The following is a 23,015-nucleotide window of genomic DNA, read 5'->3' as shown; positions in this document are numbered from 1 at the left end:
ACACACACACACACTTAGATATATGCATAGATGTACATAGAGACTGCATTAAACCAACACACAGGCACACACACTCACACTATGCCCAATACAAACATGCTACATATTATTGAAACTTAACCAGATGTTACCTCTTATCACTTAGTGCCTCTGAAAAGCAACATTAGCACTGAGGACAGGGAAGAAAAGAGACTTTAAAATAGAAGGAAATGGAATCTAATGCCTTATCACACGCAGTTGGCTTTCACAAGCAAACACGCAACAAACAAAACAGATACACACAAACACTCGAGCCTGCTCTGCCGCCCTCGTGAGCCTATCTTTGCTCTGTCAAATCAAATGAAGCAGATATCAAGGGGCAATGTGGTGTTTGCATCACGCTTCTAGGGCTACGTGACGAAATGAGTGATAGAAACCCAGATGGAGGAAGAGATGAGGGAGAAGAGAGAAACACACTGGGGAACAACTGGTTTCAATTGGGATACTACAAGCAGCGTTGAGTCTGCGAGGAGGATTTGGAGGCAAGTTTAGAATTATGAAAAAGAAGCAGACATTTAGTCGTGACAAAGGGCTTGTATTAAACAAAATGTAGAAGGAATAAAATAACAGAAAAGAATATACAAGTCAGCAAATTCAACACTTTTGGGGTCTATTAGAGCCCGTTTGATGTTCCTGGGCTATGAAATTCTAATCCAGTGCTTACATGGACGATATAATCGTTGTTTTCCAAATTAGGCTTTGAGGCTTTGCAATAAAGAGGAAAGTCACTGTACAAACACATGACTAGGATGGTGATTGGGTAGATAAACAGTGATTTTAACAGGGATGAGGGTCTTTTCTCCCACTTCTTACAAGTTCTTTTTTGCTGACCGTAGAACGCTGAAAAATGAAACACCAGTGCATGACCGAGTAACTCCAGAGAACATTAGAAGTGAGGTAATCCAGACCACATGCTCAGCACCCAAACAGTTAACTCCAGCTTCTGCCAGCTCCTCCACAAGTGCAGCTTTTAAAAATGAGCAGATCTTGTTTATTCAGAGCTCTGTGAAAAAGAAAAAAAAGCACAGTACCCCCGGGGATGTCGAACGGCAAGTATTAAAAAACCCAAGAGAATCAGCGCGCAAAAAGAACATGCTTTTTCATTTTCTTTTTGTTTTAATTCTGTAACAAATTCCACTTGAAAATATAATTAGAAAGTGGAGGGGGAAATGGCAAACTACTGCATTAGCTGTAATTGAACAAAAGAGCGCTTTGCCTGCTGGGAGGTGGCCGCTGTGGCCCCATGGGAAAGGGGGCGGGGCTGAGACAGGGCCTGGTGGCATCTCCGCGGGGACAGGGACTTTATTTATAATCACAGGCCGCCCTTGGACGGAACAGGCCCGGCACTGATCTAACACTCAATTAATACACACACGGCTGACATCACACGACACACACATACCAGTACACACAGGTAGCACAGCATGCGCACACACACACACACACACACACACACACACACACACACACACACACACACACACACACACAAACTTACATATACATTTTATCTACCTTATGCAAACACATCACACCACCGCCATACTCACAGTCCCTGTTTAACAAAGGACACACCTTGACCACAAGACACACAGCGACAAAAAAACACACACACCCTGTGCCAACAAGACTGCACACAATGTAGAGATCCACCTTCAAAATATGGGATATGTAAATCCACAAGATGAACAGATGCATAAACAGAAAGCTTGAGGAAACAGAGAGAAAGAGAGAGCTGTCCCTCTGCACACATAACGACACACTTGATTTATTCTATTTCCCCTTAATGAGCCACCATGCTCTCTCTCTCGCTCTCTCTCTCTCTCTCTCTCACTCTTGCTTGCTCTCTCCTGTGCAGGATGTAGATTAATTCAATGCTTAATTGTCTTGTAAATTCAATTTTCCACATTCTATTCTGCCTAGCTTTAGCTAAAGTTCTTAAATTTGCCGCGCCAAGCTGAGAGAACCCTGTTTGGAAGCCATGCATACCTTTTTTTCTTTTTCTTTTTTTTCTCCTTACCATTTTTCTTCCTTCCACCACCCTAATTCGCCATGAAAAGATTTTCCTTGCTGGAAATTCTGATTCCACTATGATCGGTGAGGCATTCCAATCCAATGCATTCTCATTGTGCCGCGTCTAAGATGCGAGGGGGGCTTCCCTTTCTCGCTGTGCCAGGCCCCATATCATACAAGCGCTCATGCAAGAAATGTTGCCTTGCCAATTCATTTGCAATAATAAAGAAAATGGTTAAGGTTGTTGTGCTTTGTCCCCTCCTCTCTTCCCTCACTCTGAAATATCTTTTGTGATGATATGGATATCTACTTTTTCGGTCTGTGCCAGCAAACGTGCGGGAATAATGATATGTGCATACTTAACAGCACAGACATAAATATCCAAATAACCCCACACACACATTCTTCAGTGGTGGTACATCTGAATCAAAGATGACAGTTGGGCTACTCCATCCCCCAGAATGCATGGTGCATATGTTCTCTGTGGTTGTTATCTTCAACACAATTTTTGACCTTTGCAGCAGCACTGCTTCCTCAAGTTGAAATCTGCGAGAATGCCATGAGTGTTGCAGCAGCGAGATGGCCAGCAATAACTCCGGACACATTCTCCCACTCAGCTGAATGCTGGTGGGGAAGCTGTTAGTGAAGGGGGCTGAAAGGCCAGCTATTGTAAACTCTTGTTTACTTTGCTTTCTAATGTGACTAGATAAAGCAGGATCTGCCTCTCTGATAACCGGCCAGGCAAGTGCTTGCCTACTACCTCCGCTTTCTCTGCTCTCTCCACCCCTCTCCTCCCCTCGCTGCAATATTAGTGCTTCCAAAATGAAAAGAGGGGCTGATAATGGTATGCGTGGTGCAAAAAAAAAAAGGACTGAAAGAGGAAAAGACCCTCCTCCCTCCCATTCTGTTCTGCACCCCCCCCCCTCTTCTCCCTAACTCTTCACAATAGACAAAGAAAGAAGAAATAACCTTATAATTGCTGAAGGGGGTGAGAGAGAAAACTGGATTTGGTCTCTTGAGTAAGTAAAGTATGCTACATTGAATAGCCGTCAGGTACTTTTCAATCGGCCTTTTTAAAACTGGTTGGTTAACCTCATAGAGACAACCAAAGATAATTACATGTTTGAGATAATTACCAGAGCTTTCAAAGTCCATTTAGATGACACTCGCGGAAACTGACAAAGTGATTTTCTTTCTCTGTGGCCTCTTCCACTTCAGCTCTCGCTGCAGACTCCTTGTTTACTCTCTGTGAGCTGAAATCCAAACAAAAACATTAACTCGAGTGCTCTCCCCTGCGTGCTATCTAACCCTAAACAAAGCATATTTCTTTTTATTCAGTTGTGAATGAAAAGGCAGGCGTAATTTCTTAATGATATGTTTTGCTGTGGTTTCTTTTCGTTAGCCTAGCCTAGCTTGACTTGCAGCCGCTGCCCTGGGATGTTCTTGGTGGATCCCTTGGAGACGGGCTGTTTGTGACGGTGGCCATTGTCAGAGGCTTGCAGGGGGTTAAGGGGGAGAGGAACTTTCCATTAGCTAAGTACACATGTGTTAAGCCAGGTTATTATTTACTTAGCCAAAGAAACCACAGCAGGCCTTGGGGATAGACATGGCAGCCCATCATAAGTAACACAAGACACAAGCCCAGATTCGCAATAGGGAGTTTGTGGCTATCACAAGAGAATTGCAATGACACAGTGCATCTCCACTAAGCAATAGTTTCCAGCAATACTACATGATTCAAAAACAACTAATAAATCAACTGAAAAAAACTCCAGAACCTAGTACAAAAAAAGTTGATGTCTAAAAATGTATAAAAGTATATAAGAAGCTCCTCTCTTGTTCTTTCTTGTTCTTTGAAGTCACACTGGCCTTGATTTGCTTAATCAGAATCACCCCTACTTGCTATTCCACCACAATAATGAAGAGGCTAAGAAACACACGAGTCACGTGGTCGCCTCTTTGTATCACTTGTTGAATCCCTAACAGCCGCCCTGCATTCACTCCCCAATGGAAAAAAGGGGGAGTTCAGGGGAGGGAAGGGAGGCGGGGGGTGTAGAGGAGGGAGGGGGGTGAGTGGGGGTCAAACCTCTCCTCTATTCAACTACAAAAGCTGCTATTACCAACAATCACCACAAAGATTCAAAAGTTTGTATTACGACAAGCAGTGTGCCACTGTAGGAGAGAGGGGGAATGAAAAAGAAAGAGAGAGAGAGAGAGAGAGACAGAGAGAGAGTGTGGGTGCCTGTAAAGTCGGCTGTAACTTGATCCATACTTCAACAAGAAGCGGATAGATTAGCGATAGTGGTGTACTGATTAGGAAAATAGTGGCTGACCCCAGCGGTCAGGGTTTCCATTGAGTTGGGAAGGGAGGGGGCCAGGGGTCACTCTTTGACCGCCAAAGTTACCTAAACCAACACTGCTGGGTCTCACTGACCTGGAAACCATGACTTGTATGGCATAACAGTGCCAATTGTTGGGAAAAGATACCGCGATAGCGCTATCAAGAGTAAATTCTTACACAGTGACCACAACACTAAGCTCGCACAAGCAGGGTTTGTTTAGGAAAGATTGTGTGGGACATGAGAAAAACAGCAACGGATCCTAAATGTAGATGGTATTTTAGATTGTGGGTTATTACACATTCTTTTTACATGATTTCAACAGCAAAATCAGTGTCACAAAAGCCACTATAATATAAAAACACCTCTTCACCAAATTCCCTCCACAGGTCAACTGCTGAGAATTCATAATCATTTAAGACTTTCTTACATCCACAAAAAGGCAGGCAGAGAATATTTTTAAGGGAAATCTCAATTATTTCCAGCCCACTTCAGCCTGCATGGCTCAATCAAGTAGAGGAGCTCTTGAGACTTGGAGTGAGTCCTCAGCACTATTAGTAGTGTTCTGCTCTACAGCGGAGAGCCGAGGCCCTCGGAGTTCATTAGCAAATTGCTGTGCCCCTCCCTTTGCTCTCTGCGCAATTAAAGGCAACTGTGCAAATGACGTACAGCGGTGTGGATATACATCCCTGCTACTTAAGACTGAGGTGAACATGTGTGTCAGGCAAATAGGGATGCAATCAGCAGAGCGATTGTTGCCACATTTCCACAACAAGAACTGTGACAGACGCAACCCTATTTAGTGTGGACACAAGCCTTTCCACATTAAAGGCCTCTGGAAAATTCACTCAGAATAATGGAATTTTATTTAGTTTTTTATGTGTATATACAGCTGAATGTATAGGTCTAATGGGGCAGCTGGAAATGTGCTGCTCAAGTGAAGAAATGAGGCAAACGTGGTGGGAAGCTCTCCAGGGAGCGGCGGGGAAAGGGTTAAGAAAGTCCAACTGGTGCTAACCAGTCACTCCACTCACATAGCACCTGAGGGGGGTGCTGCATTTATCAGGCCAGTCTGAACACACACATACACACAGCAGTGTACACACACACACACAAAGACACAAACATATGCATACACTTGTAGACACATGCACTGTTTGTGCACATTTGCACACACACACACCTGTAGACAGAGACACACACACACCTACACAGAGAGAGAGAGAGAGAGACACACACACCTACACAGAGAGACACACACAAACACAGGAGGGTGAGCCCAAACAGGCTGGGCTGCATTCACAAGCCAGCGCAGAGCCTCTCTGACTTTTTCATCTCTCAGCTATGCTCTGCTTTCTTTTGAAAGGGGCGCTCGGCGTCCCTCCATACTCGCCTGCACAGGCAGGCTGACAAAGCAATGTAAAGCCATGTAAAGAATATTCTGAAAATTACTGTCATGACGCAAGGGTGCATAATGCAGCAAGAAAGTCAGCGTTGTTGGATTGTTGAGTTTAATAAATTCAAAGTATTTTTTTTCCTCTGACAATTTTTTTCCTCCTCTGCTACAGTCGCCTCAGTGGAATAAATTGGTTTATGAATAAATGAGCCTGCTTTCTCAGTCTTGTTAACATTGTTCTTTTGTGCAAATTCTCAGCATTTTTTTCCAGTCCACTTCAACTTTATGCCCGAGGGCATATATTAAAAATACATATGGAAAGGGATAATGCACACACAACGCAAATTTGTTAAGGATGTCACTGCCTAACAACCGCAGATAAGATGTCACACAAAAATAGCCCACACAACTCAATATATATTCAGCAGCAAGTAAGTTATGGAGTGTAGTGCCATTAGATTGACAATATAAGTATTCAGCAGTGAGAGGCATGCACCCTCTGCCTGTTTGGATATACCCATTTACACACAGCCTGTTGTTGTGGACAGTCTCCATGTTATCCTACTGGAATCCCTCAATATTACACATCTGTCAAAAAGTTTCCCCTGCGTTGTAATGCAAACTATCTATGCCTGTAGGTCATTCTGTCATATCAGCATAAACAAAAGCTTTCAAGTTTTGCCCTGAATTGGATATATGTAGGGACCATCATTATATTAAAATAGGCCATGTCTTCATCTTACAGTCAATTAAAGATCTGCATCAGTGCCTCAAGCACAACATAATTTTCTTCATATACCTAGAAACCCAAGGGTTTTAAAATACTCTATTTCCATATCTATATAACATAAGGCTCCTGACCTATCAATTAAAAAAACTTTGAAAACGGAATCCCCGAGAGAATACAACATCCCTTCAAAGAGACACTTAAATGCACAAGTGGCGTCTGTGTTATTTAATTCTGTTGCTGGATTAAATGAAGTATAATCTTCCGGGTGATCTTTCTCATTTCCATAATCAGACATAAGGGCCTGGGATCGCATGCGCGGCGGGGTGGGGGGCTTCCCAGTCCGCTCACAGTCCTACCATTCAGCCCATAAAAGCCGATGGCTGCCTCTCTACTCAGACCGGCCACTCGACCATATGGAAGTCCGCGGATTTAAATTATTAAGCCTAATCGCTTCATTACTTTTTATGTCGGACTAACCAACTAATACCTTTAATTTGGCCACTTGATTTATTTTCCCCTCATCGGTATCCATAGACTATATAGTCGCTTCTCTCCTAAGCCATTCCTTGAAACTCTTGGGTAGTTTGACTTATTAAAACATGGTCTCGTAGTCTACAGCCCTGTCTCTAACACAAATGACTCGAGCTATTAATGGCCGAAAATCCAGATTTGCATAATTCTAATCATCGGTTGCTGTTATCATTATTTAACGGCAGTGTATGGACCATTAGGGTCATTGCCTGCGCGCACACTACAATGTCCCCGGAGTACCTACACTCAGTGGAGCACATAATGAAGGCTGTGGTTATCTCTGATATCGTCACAAAAGAAAACACTCCCTAATCTACCATTAATACGCTTCTTCTATTGCTTTTCAAAAACAAACCTTCTTATTGGTACTGGATCTGTGCGCCCTGAGCGAAATAAAGGAGGAAGAGAAGAAGGATCTCGATAAGCAATGTGCACTCATGTCTAAGGAAAAATACTGACAAGACGCGTAATGAACCGTGAACTCCACAGTGGAGGAACCAAGGCACCTCAACCACAGTGTGCAGCCCATCCTGCTGCTGCTCTCCTGGACTAGACAACAGACAGGAGCTGATAACGTTTCGCTTTGGTTCAAAAAGACACAGAGAGGAAAGAAAAATGGAGAGAGGCCCTAAATTATAATCGACATGAAACAGGTCAAGTTTATGGCGATGCTTTTTCGAGCTAATCTTCCCAGGTCGGTTCCGGGTTCAAGTCTTAATGGGCCAATAATAGCAACATTATTCAGAATTTTTTTCATTCCGATGGATGGAATGTAAAACGGCCTTAATCATATGCAAATAACAGCGCAGCGGAGTAGTGACCCAGAATAGCTGAATAGCCTGCAGGGAGAACACACACACACACACACAGAGGAAAGAGAGAGATAGGCTACCTGATCAAGGGCCACCGATGATCTTGTGATTTCCTCGCTGTCAGATTTGGACCCGCCCTCTCTGTCGTCTATGACCAAGTCGATGGGCATTTTGCCTTTCAAGCAGCTGATGTACCGGTGACAGAAATTATCACACAGCTCGTGAACCTTCAGAGAGAGAGGAGGCAGAATCGTCACACACTCACCCAAAAGGGACATCATCATATACGACTGACATGTGCAACCACAACACAGCCCCAACTCTCTCTCTCTCTCTCTTTCTCACACACACACACACACACACACACACGCACACGACAGCCTTTGACATGCAAAAGAGTTTTTAGGCAATTTGGCAAACCCAAAGATCACAGCACAGTTGTTGCATCTAAAATATTAACATAGTTAACATGAAGCATGAACTGAGTGATTGCTGACACTACATTACCGTTTTGGCACTGTAATAAATAATTAGGCTAAATATGGATATAAACTCGATTTTTTTCCAAAAGGTTTTAATATTTTAATCTAAAATTCCAAAGGCTAAGGTGTGTCCAGTTCCCGTGCCGTGCCGTGGCAGTGCGCTCCATCAGGACTGGGATAGTAATTTTATTTTTTCTCCTCTCAAAATAGAGATATCCTTGAAAATTGACAGTGACATGAGGGCTCAGGGGCTACAACGCACTCAACACCCGTGTTAAATTCATCATCGGTGCCCCGGGTAGTGGCCATTAGAGGAGGGTGACCCGCTTGAATGACATTTAAGGTAAATTGTTTAATTTCGTCGACTTATTACATTATCGCTGCCAATGCGGAGCATCTTATCGCCAGAGAAGCAAAAATGTCAGATGGGCAGAGCAATACAGATAACTGCAAACCAACTCTCAACTCATCTCAACTCAATCAACTCAACTTGATTTACATATAAATGTTAGTTATAGTTGCACAGTACAACCTCTTTTTTTACAGCACAGGTCGCAAAATTTGAGAAGGGCAGTGCATGGGAAGCAACTTTTAAAGACTAAAACTTTTAAAAGCTTTGATACTATTCCATAATGTTACAGTTTGGGTTAAAGTTGACTGTGCATGCCACTGTAGTCCATCTGATACACACACAAATCAGAGTTTTACAGCCACTACTCCCTCTATTCACAGATGGCTGCTGGGGCCTTTTGCCCTCCACAAATAATCATTTCAAAAAATCCACAAAGTTTGCCTATATGTTTCACCTTGCATGCAATTTCTGCCAGCATTAAACTTCATTAAAACATGCGGGGAGATTTGGCCACAGAGATATCCGTTGCAGTTGTAACAGCTTGCGTCGTGATTAAACGCGGAAGAGAACTGGCCCCTTGATTGATTTTGACGCTAATTATAACCGACTAGCAAAAATACATTTTTGCGAATGCAACCCATAGGTCTGAAGTGGCACACCGGACAGAAATGACGAGAGAATATTACCTTCTCCAGCTCCAGAAGATGAAATCGTAAAACTTGAATGGCTTGAATCATCTGCAAAATTAAAATAACAATGAAAAATGAGTTGCTCACATTTCTTGGTATTAAACAGACACGGTTTTTCTCAATACAAGTAACCACAGACGAGGAAAATATTCATATGAATAGATTTTATGTGGAACTGATATTAAACTTAGACGTTATTGCAATATGGAGAGCAGGCGTACAGTACATGCTGGTGCTGCAATAAGCCTCAGAGTCAGAGATCTATTAACCACCAACTAGTCGTGAGGAAAACGTAACTGTCACATCACATTCAAAGTACCAAACTGTACAAAGTGAAAAGCATGAATAGCATAACTTTCCAGGCAGAGTTCAAAGGTTTGTGTCAGCTGTAACAGCGGCCCTTCATCTACAGATACAACCGGGGGGCATCATGGTATCAAACAGCCCAGAGAGAGGAACATCACCTCCAATCCTGTTTTGACTTTTCAGAACCGCATTGACACATACAACCCGTCAATAAACATGCAAATAACAGCTGGTACATATAAAAAAAATACTCTGGGAAAATATAGAAAATGTAATCTGTCACATACAAAAATATAATGTATCTTACCAGATTATCCAATTCTGGATTTGATGAAAATAAAGGCTTTTCTGCCCGGATCTAAAAAGCAAAGACATTTGCACCAAATATATTAATATATGATACAGTTATAAATATTGTATAACGGAAGATTGTAGCATGCAAGTGCACGTAATGGTTTAGCCTATTAATTCCTACTTTACGCACAGCAAACACTATAACATTCAAAACATTGAAGTCACTTTTCTTAATTAGTAAATGCCATTTTATTTTCTGTCATTGCAGGCTTATCTTTACGCACACAGGCAAGAGCTCCACACTTAATGCGTGCATGTGAGAGCTCAACCAGCCCGAGCATGCAAATTTCAAAAAAAGTCAAACTTTCCTGACCTGTTTTGCAAACACTGCTATGTCTTCATTGAAAGATTCCGATGAACAGACGTCTCCTCCCGCCACCCCAGGCTCTCTGGGGGTGCAAGTCGCTAATTCACATTTCTCAAAAATCAGTGCAAGCAAGGGGAACAGGGGGTGCCTGGGAACACACATAATAGCAAATGTCACTAGAGAGAACAGCGCCGGGGTCAAGACTACTCCAGGCTAGATTTAGCCAGCCATGCTGCTCTTCAACAACTCGCCCATGGGGACTGCTGCTGCAGCCCGTGCTATTATATTATGCAGAGGCTCGGAGAAAGGCTGCAAACAGCGGGAAGACTTCTGTGATTAAATCTAGGCGCGCCTAATAGCACAAAAGCTTTAGAGTCAGTCAAACAATTTCTTGCACAGGTCTCCGTTTGGATCCAGGCGTGTGCGTGTGCGTGTGCGTGTGCTTGGCGAGAGTCTCTGAAGCTGTAGGCGACTAGATGTGCGCGAGTATTTATTGTTTAGGTCATCCGAGTAAATATGTGCAGACTGGTAATGTGCTGAAAGTTAGGTCCGTATGGCGTAAGATGGAAAAACTGTTACTGGCATGTTTAGCCACCGTGAACATAGCATGCTTAGGTTTTTAATTAACTCCTGTAAATTAATAAATGGCATGCATATGTGGGACTTCCTTTAAACACGATATATTTTTAATTTCCTGAAGCCTGGCACATTAGACACAATTAATTAAAATGGTTAAAAGAGAGAGGTAATTATTTTGCTCACGATGAACGATAAAACATTTGAAAGAAATTAAGCAAGTCAAACAAAAACAAAAATACACAAGAAGATCTAATTAAAGTGGACTTTGTCTCATAATTATTCTTAAGAGTCAAAATACATTTTCCACTGAACCAAATAGCGGAACATTTCTGAGATAAACTCCATGAGTACTAAGATATATTTATTTTTCTAATATTTGTGCAATTGTTTACCAGCAGAAAAGCGTGCTAAACATGACTGACTTTTAAAAAATAAATAAAAAATTGTGCAACACTAAAAGAACAAAAAGGGCTGCAGCCACTCTCGTTCCCAGCGCCTCTGCAGCAGTTTGGGCTCCAGTGTTTTGCTGAAACACTTCAGCGAGATACACGGCCGTCCCGGGCATTGAGTCTCTGTTCTTCTTGCTCCGGGACTGATTTTGCACCCTCTAGCCCACTCTGACTGCCCCCTCCAGGCCTGGATGCGGAGGGTAAGTTTCCTCGTGGACCGGAGGCTTGCACCTACCCGTATATAGCGTCTTTATCTCTCTTGAGAGCGTCGTTAACAGAGGAGCCCATACTGGGAGGCATGGTGTTGGTGTGGGCGGTGTGCGGATACTGGTGGGAGTGCAGCTGGGGCCCGTGGTTGAGGTGCACCGCCTGCATGGACCGGGCGCCGTGCGGGTCTCCGTACATGGTGGTCGGGATGCCTACCCCGTCCATCCCGTAGTGGGGCAAGTCTTCGTACTGCACACAACAAACACGCGGGTGCACAGTGAATATTCATATACAAGAATAAACTCTGGTTATAACTTTGCTATAAAACCACAAGTCAGGAATATATTATAAAAGTTATTTAAAGTATTAGAAGTGAGACCTAAAGTCTTGTTTTTCTTCTAAATAAAAAAAGGAAGATAAAAAAAAATCTGCCAACAGGGCGAAATAGTTTCATTAATTTCGAAAACAAGTCGACATGTTTCAGCAGTTTTCTTAATTCAAAGGGATTTCCTGACACCAGTGATCTGAGCTGCCTTTTTCTGCTTTCTTTCATGCTACTGACACTCTTCACATATGCAAAACAAGAGAAATAAATTCCCCTCGGTCCCTTTATGTTGTACTGTGTTTTCAGGAAAGGTTTTAAAGACTGAAATCTACGTGACTTGTTAAGCAGGATACTGTTCACAGTAAACTGACTATTGCGTTTATTCTAAAGTGAAAAATACTTTTGTTTTCCACTTATTCACAGTGACCCTTGTAGCTCATTGGTATGAATTATTAAATATATTAAAAAATACTGGGGGTACAAGTAACACTACAGCTACATGCCTCAGTTATTATTATTATTATTAGAATTATTATCATCATTTGTATTATTATTATTAACCAGGGAATATACGTTTTAACTTCACGTCTGGTTTTCTGTGTTTTTAGTGTGCACAACAATTGTCTTAAACTTGTTAATTGCAGTGTTTTCTAATTTTAAAGGCTCATAATTGTGCAGCATGTGATAAGCCACCAAGCACACTATGAATAGTGCATGGCACAAACAAAAGTAAACGCATGTTGCGATTTTCAGATGATGTCCTCAGACTGCAACTGAGATATTCAAACTTTTTCACGTGTCAGTTTTGAGTTAAATAATGTCGTTTCGCCTTTAACGCTGTTGTTTTGGTAGATGTTAAACACCCTGGCGGTGTGCTTGAACGCAGAAATGTTGATTTAGGTATGCTAAAGCCTAAGAAAAAGCTTTGCTCGAGGTTTGCTTCTTTAACAGATTAACTAGAGGCTTGAATTATTGATAGGGTTCTCTAGAAGTGACAAACAAGTGCCGGGAAAAGAGTAAAAAGCATTTTCACTTAAAGCTGAGCACTTCGACCCTAAAGGCAAAGAGGTGCAAACCCCAGCGTGGTGCAGCTCCAGTGCCAAACTAAAGCAGCTAAATGTGTCCAGTGTGCCACCAACATCTCTGCTTTTACACTGTTTACTATCCGTGTGAAGATCCCCGCCGCTGTTCTGAAGCTGGAGTGTATGAATCAAAGCGTTTGTCATCACCTCATTGCCAAAAAAAACTGCCTCACTGGCATTATGCTAATTGTGCATGCTATAGCACATTTTGCTGTGTAAAGTCGAGTGATGAAGCAGAACTGACGGTGAAATAAGGATTTTTGTTTTGTTCAAAAATGCTCCACTCAATGTGAAATCTTGACGGAATAGTCTGAGGAGAAATGTGGAGATTTGTTTTGCCTCTATGCCCTCCCCCATTTTGCTTCCAGTAACTGGCCTGTCATAACTAATCTAAAAAACATAGCCGATGTAAGATATGATCACGCTTCCAATGTATCTCAGTGGTCCGGTTTGTGGTGCAAACGAAATGGGCCGCGCGTAATACCGTGCCAAAAGACGCCAAAAAATGAAACTGTCTCCATGTGTCAGAAGACGACAGAAACTTTTGCCGCGAGTGTGAGTCCGTGCGGGTGTGTGTGTCATTAAGCTACGTTACAGTGCAGGATTGCATTCAAGCACAGCAGACTTAGAGAAACTTTTTAGTGGGATATCCCTACGTACCCGTTGCGCCATAACCCTCCTGACTCCCTGGTCGTCCTTTCAGTTTAGATAAATCCCCTCTGAGGCCAGGGTGGAGACGAAATGAAGAAAGAAAATCCAAATAAATGGGAAGATGTTTCAGCCAAAATCCCGTATGCCTCTTTTTTCCACGGAACGGTGAAGCCAGCCCCCGCTTTCTGCGCAAGTTTAGCCCAGGCGCGGCGAATAGGTCCTCGGCTATCCTCGGGGCAGCGGCGCCACGTTCCTTTTCCAAAACCAGGATGAAAATAAAATAGCCCCTCAAACAAAACTGGCAAATCTCATGCCTTTTTGCCACTCCGCCTGTCAGTCAAAACGCGAGGGCTTGTCAAAAGTACCGGATGAATGATGGTCCGACGCGCGTCTCCAAGGGATCGGCACCACCTAAATGTTAATGGTCACAATCACAGTTAAAAAATGAAGCAGCTCTCCTCTCGCTTTCTTTGATCACTCTCGGCTCCCGGCTTGATTTTCTTATGCAAAAGCGTCTAGAGGAGATCAAGAAGAGGTGGGGTGATAATTCTGGCTTAGGCTTTCTTAAAGGAGCCACGATCGATGCTGTACGTGTGTGCGTTTATATGTGTGTATGTGTCTGAATGTGTGCAAGTGCGTGTGTATGCGTGAGCCGCCTGCCAGTTTGTGTACAATGGATGTGTGTGTTGAGCTGAGGAGGAGCGGAGGATCTGGACCAGACTGCTGAAACCCGGAAGTAGTGGTGGCCATAACAGGTCGCGTCTTACACAACGCACCGGGCTGCAGCAAGTCGTGCGGAGAGGAGGGGGGGTGGGAGGACCCTGCGAGACCAGCCAGCCGCACCGCGAGCTGCAACAACACGGGGATAAACACCGAATATCCAACTAGGACTCCAGCTTCATGTCTCATTCTTATAAAATGACTTTGGTCTTCAGTCTGGGCCGTTTGTAAATACCGAAAGGCCTGTATTTCGGGATTGACACGTCCAGTATCCAGTTCTCTGCTAACACTTTATTTACGGCGAATTGCACAAGCTCTCAACTCTGATGTGAGATAATGTCAGGTATGTTATCAAGTGCTTATATCATTTAAATTGTAGACCAAAGATGGACTGGTTATTACTTTTCCTATCATAAACAAACAATAAGCTAAAACTATTATTCTAATAAAACTATTATTCTAATAGTTTTATTAGAATGAGGACATACGTCAGGTTAAGCTTCTGGTAGGCTGTCACCATCCTGTCTGCATGTTATCCACAGTGCAGGCTGGAGCCAAACATCCAGTCTGGCAGGTTTCGACGTCCTGTAGCTCACAATTAACTTCTGTAGCCTACAGGCGGTTTGCTTGTACGTTTGCATGAATGTACATACGATTTGACAATGGCAATGCAAAAAGGCTATGAATTGTTGGTTCAGTGTCAACTCCAGATAAAAAGAACAATAAATACAACTGTCTTTTACGATAACGGTTTATATTGAATTTGAATAATAAATTGTTTTATGTGAAAAAGCAAATAAAATTCTCCCTATCATGACACTGACTCTTCATGCTGGATTCTGAAAAGAAAAAGTCATTAAAACGTTACAGAAGCTCTGCAAAGCATCTTTTAGATTCAAATAAGTTCACATGTCATCCGTCCCTCTCCCCCATAGTAGCGCTGAATGGGTCGCTCCAGTCTGCCCTGGCTGTCCAATGGCAGAGAGGCTCAGGGATGGGAGCCCCCTATTGGCTCCCCACATCATCGATCCGGAGCGGATTGATCGGTTTTAGGCCACATTTGCGAGGAGGTGCAAACTAAACATCGTCCGCGAACAGAAAACACACACACTGTTTTCTGTCAACTTCTACAGGCTGTAAACTCACCAAAATACAGATTATATACATATAGACCAATATACTGTATATCTTCTCTCTCTCTCTCTCTCGCTCTCTCTCTCTCTCACACAAACGCACACACACGCACACACACACGTTCACTTCACCGCCATTCTAAACGCACTTACACTCTGACTTAACTTCTCAAAACCAAACAGACTCAACACTCGAATTGTCAAGTTTCTTCTCTCACAGAAGTTATTATTTCAACGTGTGTCTCTTTGTAATGAATCGCTCACTTGAGTTTCACGGTTTTGCAGTGCAGAGGTTGTAAAAATGTGGTCAAATATTGATGAGCTTTAATTCATGGAGAGGAAACTTAGAATTTTGAGTAGCCTAATTTCAAGAAAAGTAATTATATCATTGACTAATGTGTGGATGTAAATTAACAAAATAGTTTGAATTTACTACGTGAACTCGTTATATTTCATTCCTCACTGGGATATAAAGGGCTACAAATCGTGTTTCATTTAGTCTATCAATGTTTTCTTTTTTTTATCAAGAAAAGCAGCCTCGAAGCTGCATTAAATATTAACGATATATTTCATGGCATATGAACTCATATAAAACGGGATAAGTTCCATGGGCAGGGTGAGTTTTAAGGGAAGACGCTAAAGGATTTCCAGAAATTCCAGTTTTGTTTGTTCTTGTGGTTGTTTTCCACATGATGATCCCGAATACAGGTTAACCCAACTTTTCCTTTATTTCTCAGCCCATAACACGTAAACGGAGAGTGTTTAAAAGAGCCACATTATCTCCTGATTATGCTCATGATGTGTTGTTGGTCGGTGACAGCCTGTTTGAAGTTTTTTTTTTTTTTTTGTGTGCAGCTCGTCCAGTCATCGATCATCTGCCCCCGGTGCCAGAAATGGTGTCATAACATGATAATGCGGCTTCACACATTCGGCGGTGATTCCTGCGGTAAAACCCGAGCGGTGGGATCAGATGGGACGAATGTACAGGCATGAAATGACTATCAAAGCCTCCTGCAGACCGGCCGGCGAGGCTCCGGGGCGCGGACATCAGCGAAGCACGAAGCCGCGCAGGAGCCATGGACTTTTACGCACAGAGATACCGGATCAACTAATAAACTGGGTTGACTTGTACTTGTCGAGTTACTTAATCCAATAATTTATTGGTGAGTAGAAGTTCTCATTTTATTATTTTTATGCGTAGGCCTATTTAATTAAACATCGTATTATTGTCATTGATATTTTCTTGATGGAAGGTTATTTTTAATTAAACGAGAAGCTGGTGTTTAAAACCACTTTAAGCTAAATTTGTGCATTTAGTGAAACGTAAACAGGATTATAGCCTGGCTCACTACACCACAAGGCACACTAAATGTTAAGAGGGTTATACAGAAAAAGCATAATTAACATGAAAGGAGACCACATCAGCGCCGGACCACTGTAAAATAACTACAATGGCATTATAAAGCAATTAAGCTACGTCAATTAGCGTCTATAAAAGCAAACTGGAGCTCCACTTTCTCTCCTGGACTTTCTTTCGTGAGGGTCAACGCATTTTGGCATCCTGAAAGAGAGCTGGAAGTGGGGGGTGGGGGGGGGGGGGGGGGGGGGGGGGGGGGGGGGGGGGGGGGGGGTAAATACCGTCATTTGTGTTTAATCCGCTTTGCGATGACGGTAATGCTTTGAGTCGTTTCAATAAAATCAGCAGGTATTACTTTCAAACGGCAGAATGTAAATTGACAGCATGTCTGACTGCCGAAACAAATGGATGCGTTATTCCACGGCCTGTGCGCCGTGACCTGAGCAGTTTGGAGACAAAGACGAGCTGCAGCCTTTATGTTAGTTTATCGAAACACACGCAACATGCAAAACGTCTAAAACCTGCATCCCTCTAATGTTACATATTACTATTTTAAGTCACCGACAGCTATTCTGGGTTACAGCGTTGTAATAGATAATGCAAATTTGAAAATGAATTTTAATACGTGCACTTTGACTAAAAAAAAAAACACAATATTTTTTTAAAGAGATAGAAACAAGATGTCCAGGTCAGACAACGGCTGCCCGAGCCTCTGTGGTTGGCTGTCTGTGGAGCCACTGGCAGCCTGAGGTTTCAAACTGAGGTCAAACTTTTTGCAGCTCTGCGCCCAAACGTGTTGGGATCTGCAAAGGCCACCGATCCTCTCTGCTTTGTGTCACCGCTGCAACACACAGGCACACAGATAGACTTGCTGCAAAGTTTACACAGCTCATCTAATTATACGAAACTACTAGTATATTATCGCCTGTCACAATATCCAGCCGGATTCATGAAGGGTGCATTTAGGCGCTGTGAGCTCGGTCTAGGAAAAGGCGCTCGGCTTTGTACGACTAAACGGTTTCTCTTGCCTCGAAGATTTATTTTAAAAGTTTAGTGTAGAACCCAGTGTCGCATGTTAAAGGCATGTATTATAGCCTGATTCTCCACCGTCGGTTACCAACTGTTGTAACGTGGAGCAAAGGGTGACATTATTTTTTGATACAGTTTGTCTCTGTAATAGATAATTGTTAAAGGACGATGAGGTGTTTGCCAAAGTTTGATGATTAAAAATAAATAAATAATGACACTAATATTACGAGAGTTCAGTCACATGGCACCGAAAACATCCTGGCCAATAAGATGCTATATGGCTTGTTTTTAATGGTGTAAAAGCATTGCTTTGGTAAAAATGGAAATAATATGATGTTTTGCAATATTTATTTTAAACCATGAAATCCGTTCCATTGTGTACCAGGGGTAACTCTTTCCTCTGGGAGTTTTTACCTCTGTTGCATCCTGCAGTTTGGCCCCCACGTTAATCTGAGCTGCACTCGTCTCTCACACACGTTAATGCTTAATCATTTGCGCCTTCTACCGGACCTGTTGGAAATTACATGAGATGCAGAAAGGCAGAGGAAGGCAAGGAGTCTTGCTCAGATAATTAAGATAAAAAGTAACCCTGCAAAATAAATCGACCGTTACACTTTTTGGGGACTTCTGTTGCATTGTCAGCATTTTTATCTTTTCCAGCATGCTGCACTAAATGCTAAATATTATGTTTGATTCTATAAAGAAATGGCTATATTTCTTGTGATCTTTGTTCATTTAAATAATTGAACATGCAAATAAAATATAGAAAAGAGCTGATTATCTTTTGGTGTGTTGCCTTTTATTGCATATGTCTGTTTTTGAGTTTGTTTCATTTTAAGTTAGATGTGAAACTGTTGCTAAGAAGAGATCCATCAATTTCTATTGCTGCAGTCATTCTGAACGTGACATAAGTAACATTTGACCTTAACATGACCTTATGAGCTTGTCTTGAGCTCCAAACAGAAATCATTTTCAACTAAAGTCATAAAATCAAAAGTCGGTAGCATTAAGGATTCAACCCTTAGATTAAGTTTGGTGCACAAATTAAACTGCACTCAGGTGCTTTAAACAAAAAACACACATCTCCTTTCTAGATGACGCAATGTGTAAAACTATAACTGGAATCTGCATTTCAAATATAAAAACAGTAGTTTAAAGTTTCATTTAGCTCTGCCTAGGCTTTCTCACTGAACACTTCATACGTAGGTGTACCACTAAAGTGGACATATAGATTCATGATAAAGAACCGCAAACTCCTGAACCTGAACAGATACAAGAGCTTTTGGATGTGACAGCCACACTGACATTTCTGAATCCCACCTATAGATACATATGTGATGAACAGCTGCTTTCCCATATGGTGAGAACGGTGTTAAATTAGAAGCACACATAGGTATGTATGTATGTATGTATGTATGTATGTATGTATGTGTGTGTGTGTGTGTGTGTATTTATATATAGAAAAAGAGAGAAAGAGAGAGAGAGAGAGAGAGAGAGAGGGGGGAGTTGTGGAAATGTGTACATTCAAGCATGCGCACACACACATATACACCCTGTCTGTGTGCTGAATGCTGCCAGTCAATTTTCACATTGTGGCGCTCGCTGACCCGGTGGCCAGTGGTACAATGTGAAAATTCTCCAGCTCCACTTTTACTCTGAAAGGCTGCCAAGTCTGAATTAACCCCAAAGATAGAGAGCTCATCATTCTATCACACCTCCTCTCCTTCTCTCTCTCTCTCCTCTCTCTCTCTCCTCTCTCTCCTCTCCTCTCTCTCTCCTCTCTCTCTTCTCTCTCTCTCTCTCTCTCTCTCTCCAGCAGCATTTGTCACTGCTGCTATTATTTCAGGTGTGCAAATGGTGTCGCAGACACATTTGCTGAGAGAGGACGGAGTGAAAAGAGAAGGACTGGAGGAGAAAAGGAGGAACAGACTGAGTGTTTATATATTCTTTCTGCCCCAAAATTCAAGGGGTGAAGGATTTGGGTAAGGGAAGGGTATGGGAGTCATGTGTTGGCCAGTCGCACCGTTCAGGGTGGCAGTGGGTAGATGGGTGAGGCCGGGGAGGGGTTTCTCACACCTCCCAGGGAGACTGTGAATTGATCAGCACCTTTGAGAGAGAAGGGGAGGGAGGGAGGGAGAAAAAGTGAGAAAAAAAGGAGCGCGGCAAAGCAGAGGGATGAAGGATGACGAGGAGGAGAGAACAAGTGGAAAAAGCTGGGTGTTGGAGCCGAGCTATAAAACCAGGAGGGGGAAAAACAGAGCGAGATGAAGGGAAGAGTGAGGCAAGGTTGCAGAGGAGGTGTGAAGACTCATCTTTTCCTGGATGGGTGTGAGTTAAGGCTGGAGTGGAGAGTGGCCTGGGAACACAGCATAGCCTAGTGGTAATAAACCAGCAAGCCCCAGTAGAGTTTAGTCTGTGTAGGACATGTTTTCTGAAGTTCATAGATCAATAATTCAATAATACAGCTGTGACAACCTCACAGAGTTGTTTTTCTTAGTATGACGATTTTGAATATTTTCTCTGTTTAGTAATGTATTATGCATGGAGGTCATTTCTCTTCAATTTAAGTTTCATGTATTTTCTAAACACACTCTGTCCTCACTATAAATACACAGTAACTGTTACGTAAAGCTGGGCTGCTCAACACTATGCAAATTATGTTTTGTTAGTAGAAGGCCTTTTATTTTGTTAAAAAAAGGATTTAAAGACCCCCCTACATGTTGTTGGTGTAATGCTGCTTTTTGGATGTTTCTCTAATTAAAATGATAGATATCTCTGTTTTCCACAGGCTTTGCAACCAAACTGTACCACATTGACTCTTTTTTGATTTTCAGAGTAAAACCATTCCTTCGTATGATGACCGGTTTCTTGCCCATGCGGCTGGAGTATAAAAGCCCAAACCATGACCAGCCTTTGGCTTGTGGCTGATCTGTATCTCTGAGCCTGCAGTAAACACACGGTCACCATGAAAGTTGTAACATACACACTACAAAACCGCTATGCAGCACTCAAATAGTATGTCAATGAAGGCAATTAAAAACTAGAGCATTTCAGCTGCCTGTCTGATTGAGTCACTCTGTTAGGAAAAATTAATAGCTAATTAATTTATTCCCTATACAAGTGCAGAGTGAAGTTTCAAATTAAACTTTGACAGGCTTTGTTAATTCCTCTATTCCAGTTATTAAATCACATTTCTTGTAAAAGTGTTTCTTCACATGAAAATGTTAAAAAACATCAAATGAATACAGTACATAAAACACAAAAATATAAAATATAAAAAGGAATTTAGCAATAATATGTACAGTGATATAATCAAGTTAAATATATCAGATAACAGGTAATATTAGGTAGTGCAATATTTGGAACTACAACAGAAATAAGTCTCAGATTTCGAATAGTCCCACTTGACATTTTTGTAGCTGTGTATGATTTAACATCCCACTTCTCGATGTCAAAAAAACTAAAATAAAAAAAAGAGACTGATGCAGCGCTGTAAGAGATTAGACATGCACTAGCTACAAAAAGGTCTGTATTCCATGTAAATGCCAAGCCAAAAAGATCATTTGAAAATATCATCAGATTCGGTGCCTTCATGGACTGCAGGAGAAGCGAGGCCCAAGCTCTTTAACACTGCTTTTTTTGTTGTTCTTCCTAACGATTCAGGGTGTAACTAAAAACGTCCACTGCCAGTGGACTACAACCCCATCTGACATGTATTCAGACACGAGCCTGCTACTGATGTGAAAACCAATAGCAGAAGACTTTCTTTCTTTTGGTCAGCAGTTTAAATTATCTGCAGTTCATCTAAACTTGTCTTAGGTAAGGTTTTGTCTTTCAGTAACTGCCTCTGAGAGAAATAAGACACCTTGATAATATGCCCAAGATAAAAGGCAGGTTAGGTTTGTTACGATGTAGACCTCAAAATAAATTAAAATCAGTTAGTGAAATGTTGCGATGAAATTGATAGAATGCAAATATTTGGCATATACACATATACTTAAACACCAGTTCAGCCAAGGGGCACCCGCCCACCCTGGCAGCCATGAATCAGATTACCAAACATACTGATTGACGGCAGCGGCTTCTAGTGAACCTACAGCCATCTCTTCTAAACAAAGTTATCTCCACCGAAGTTCATGAAGGGGTCAGTGGTCACATCATCTCATCTAAGATCCCTCGTATACTGTGCTGCCCTGCAACATCCTGTTTAAGAAGCTTTTAAAGCATACATTCCCGTCATGACACCAAATGTCAGAGATACAATAAAGTACAGAAGACCGGTTCTGCTGTGGCTTTGCCGCAATAAATGGAAGCAAAAAATAAAATCCACCAAGGCTTTTCAAACAATGAAACACAAACTAGTTTTCTGCGAAAAGTTCTTCTAAGCACACGCACAAACTGTCAAAGAATCAAGATAGTGTGCTTTGTTGTAAATTTATTCCACTTAGCTTTTGTTAATTATCACAAGTGTCACACCCATCAAAAGACAACAACAGACGACTAATGTTTGACACTTCTATCTTTATCTCCTTTGTTCTGTCGCTCTCTTTCCTCCTTTGTTTATCACACACCTGCCTCAGATAATTTTTCCTTCTCACTTGTTTTGCTTCGTCCTTGAATTTCTAAATTCAGACACATCCTGTAAAGTTGAAGATTTCAATCCCAAATAGCCGTTTACTGCATCCCCTCTGCAGGGAAATGAAAGCTCACCCTGAATTGTAGACATAGATTAGAGAGAGTAGAGATTTGCAAAATAGTTGTACTTTAATTTAGGTGATATTTAATTCAGAAATGAAACTCCTCCACTGTGGTAGTTAATTCATCTGTTGTGTGTTTTAAAAAAGAATGTAAAAAGGTCAGTCATTATGAGGGTGAAACTGTTAACACTTAATCACTTTCATTACAAGCAGTTTACAAAAAACATTTGTATAATCAAAGCCTGGCATCTTTTGTCCATGATTTAAGATTTCTTTCTCTCACTCCTATACACATACACAACATTTAAAGTTATATCAAGTAAATATGTACAGAACTATTGTTTTTCAACAACAAATTATTTTATAATTTACTTTTCCAAATTCTTCTGTAGTCGTAATAGGTCTAAATCGTATATATATATATATATATATATAT

At 41.8% G+C, this 23,015-nt stretch overlaps 1 protein-coding gene and 1 long non-coding RNA gene across 2 annotated transcripts in view; one reads left to right on the top strand and one right to left on the bottom strand.

Moving 5' to 3' along the window:
- meis1b (Meis homeobox 1 b) overlaps positions 1-14,353 on the bottom strand; it is a 77,091-nt gene extending 62,738 nt beyond the window's left edge. The window contains exons 1-6 of the mRNA XM_032540930.1: positions 13,653-14,353; positions 11,614-11,834; positions 10,357-10,498; positions 9,997-10,047; positions 9,381-9,431; positions 7,941-8,087 (exon numbers count right to left, since the gene is read on the bottom strand). Coding sequence (XP_032396821.1) covers positions 7,941-8,087; positions 9,381-9,431; positions 9,997-10,047; positions 10,357-10,498; positions 11,614-11,834; positions 13,653-13,664 — 624 coding nt within the window. The 5' untranslated portion in view covers positions 13,665-14,353. The remainder of the gene's footprint in view (positions 1-7,940; positions 8,088-9,380; positions 9,432-9,996; positions 10,048-10,356; positions 10,499-11,613; positions 11,835-13,652) is intronic.
- An 82-nt stretch (positions 14,354-14,435) lies between these two features.
- Positions 14,436-18,606, top strand: LOC116705081 (uncharacterized). The gene is made up of 2 exons (XR_004335842.1): positions 14,436-14,706; positions 16,352-18,606. It is a non-coding gene; the product is annotated as an uncharacterized LOC116705081 (long non-coding RNA).
- The last annotated feature ends 4,409 nt before the right edge of the window (positions 18,607-23,015 follow it).

This window comes from Etheostoma spectabile, chromosome 17 (assembly GCF_008692095.1).
Source record: "Etheostoma spectabile isolate EspeVRDwgs_2016 chromosome 17, UIUC_Espe_1.0, whole genome shotgun sequence".
Lineage (NCBI taxonomy): Eukaryota > Metazoa > Chordata > Actinopteri > Perciformes > Percidae > Etheostoma > Etheostoma spectabile.
Note: the sequence above shows the minus strand (reverse complement) of the source record. Positions and strands in the feature narration are given on the sequence as shown.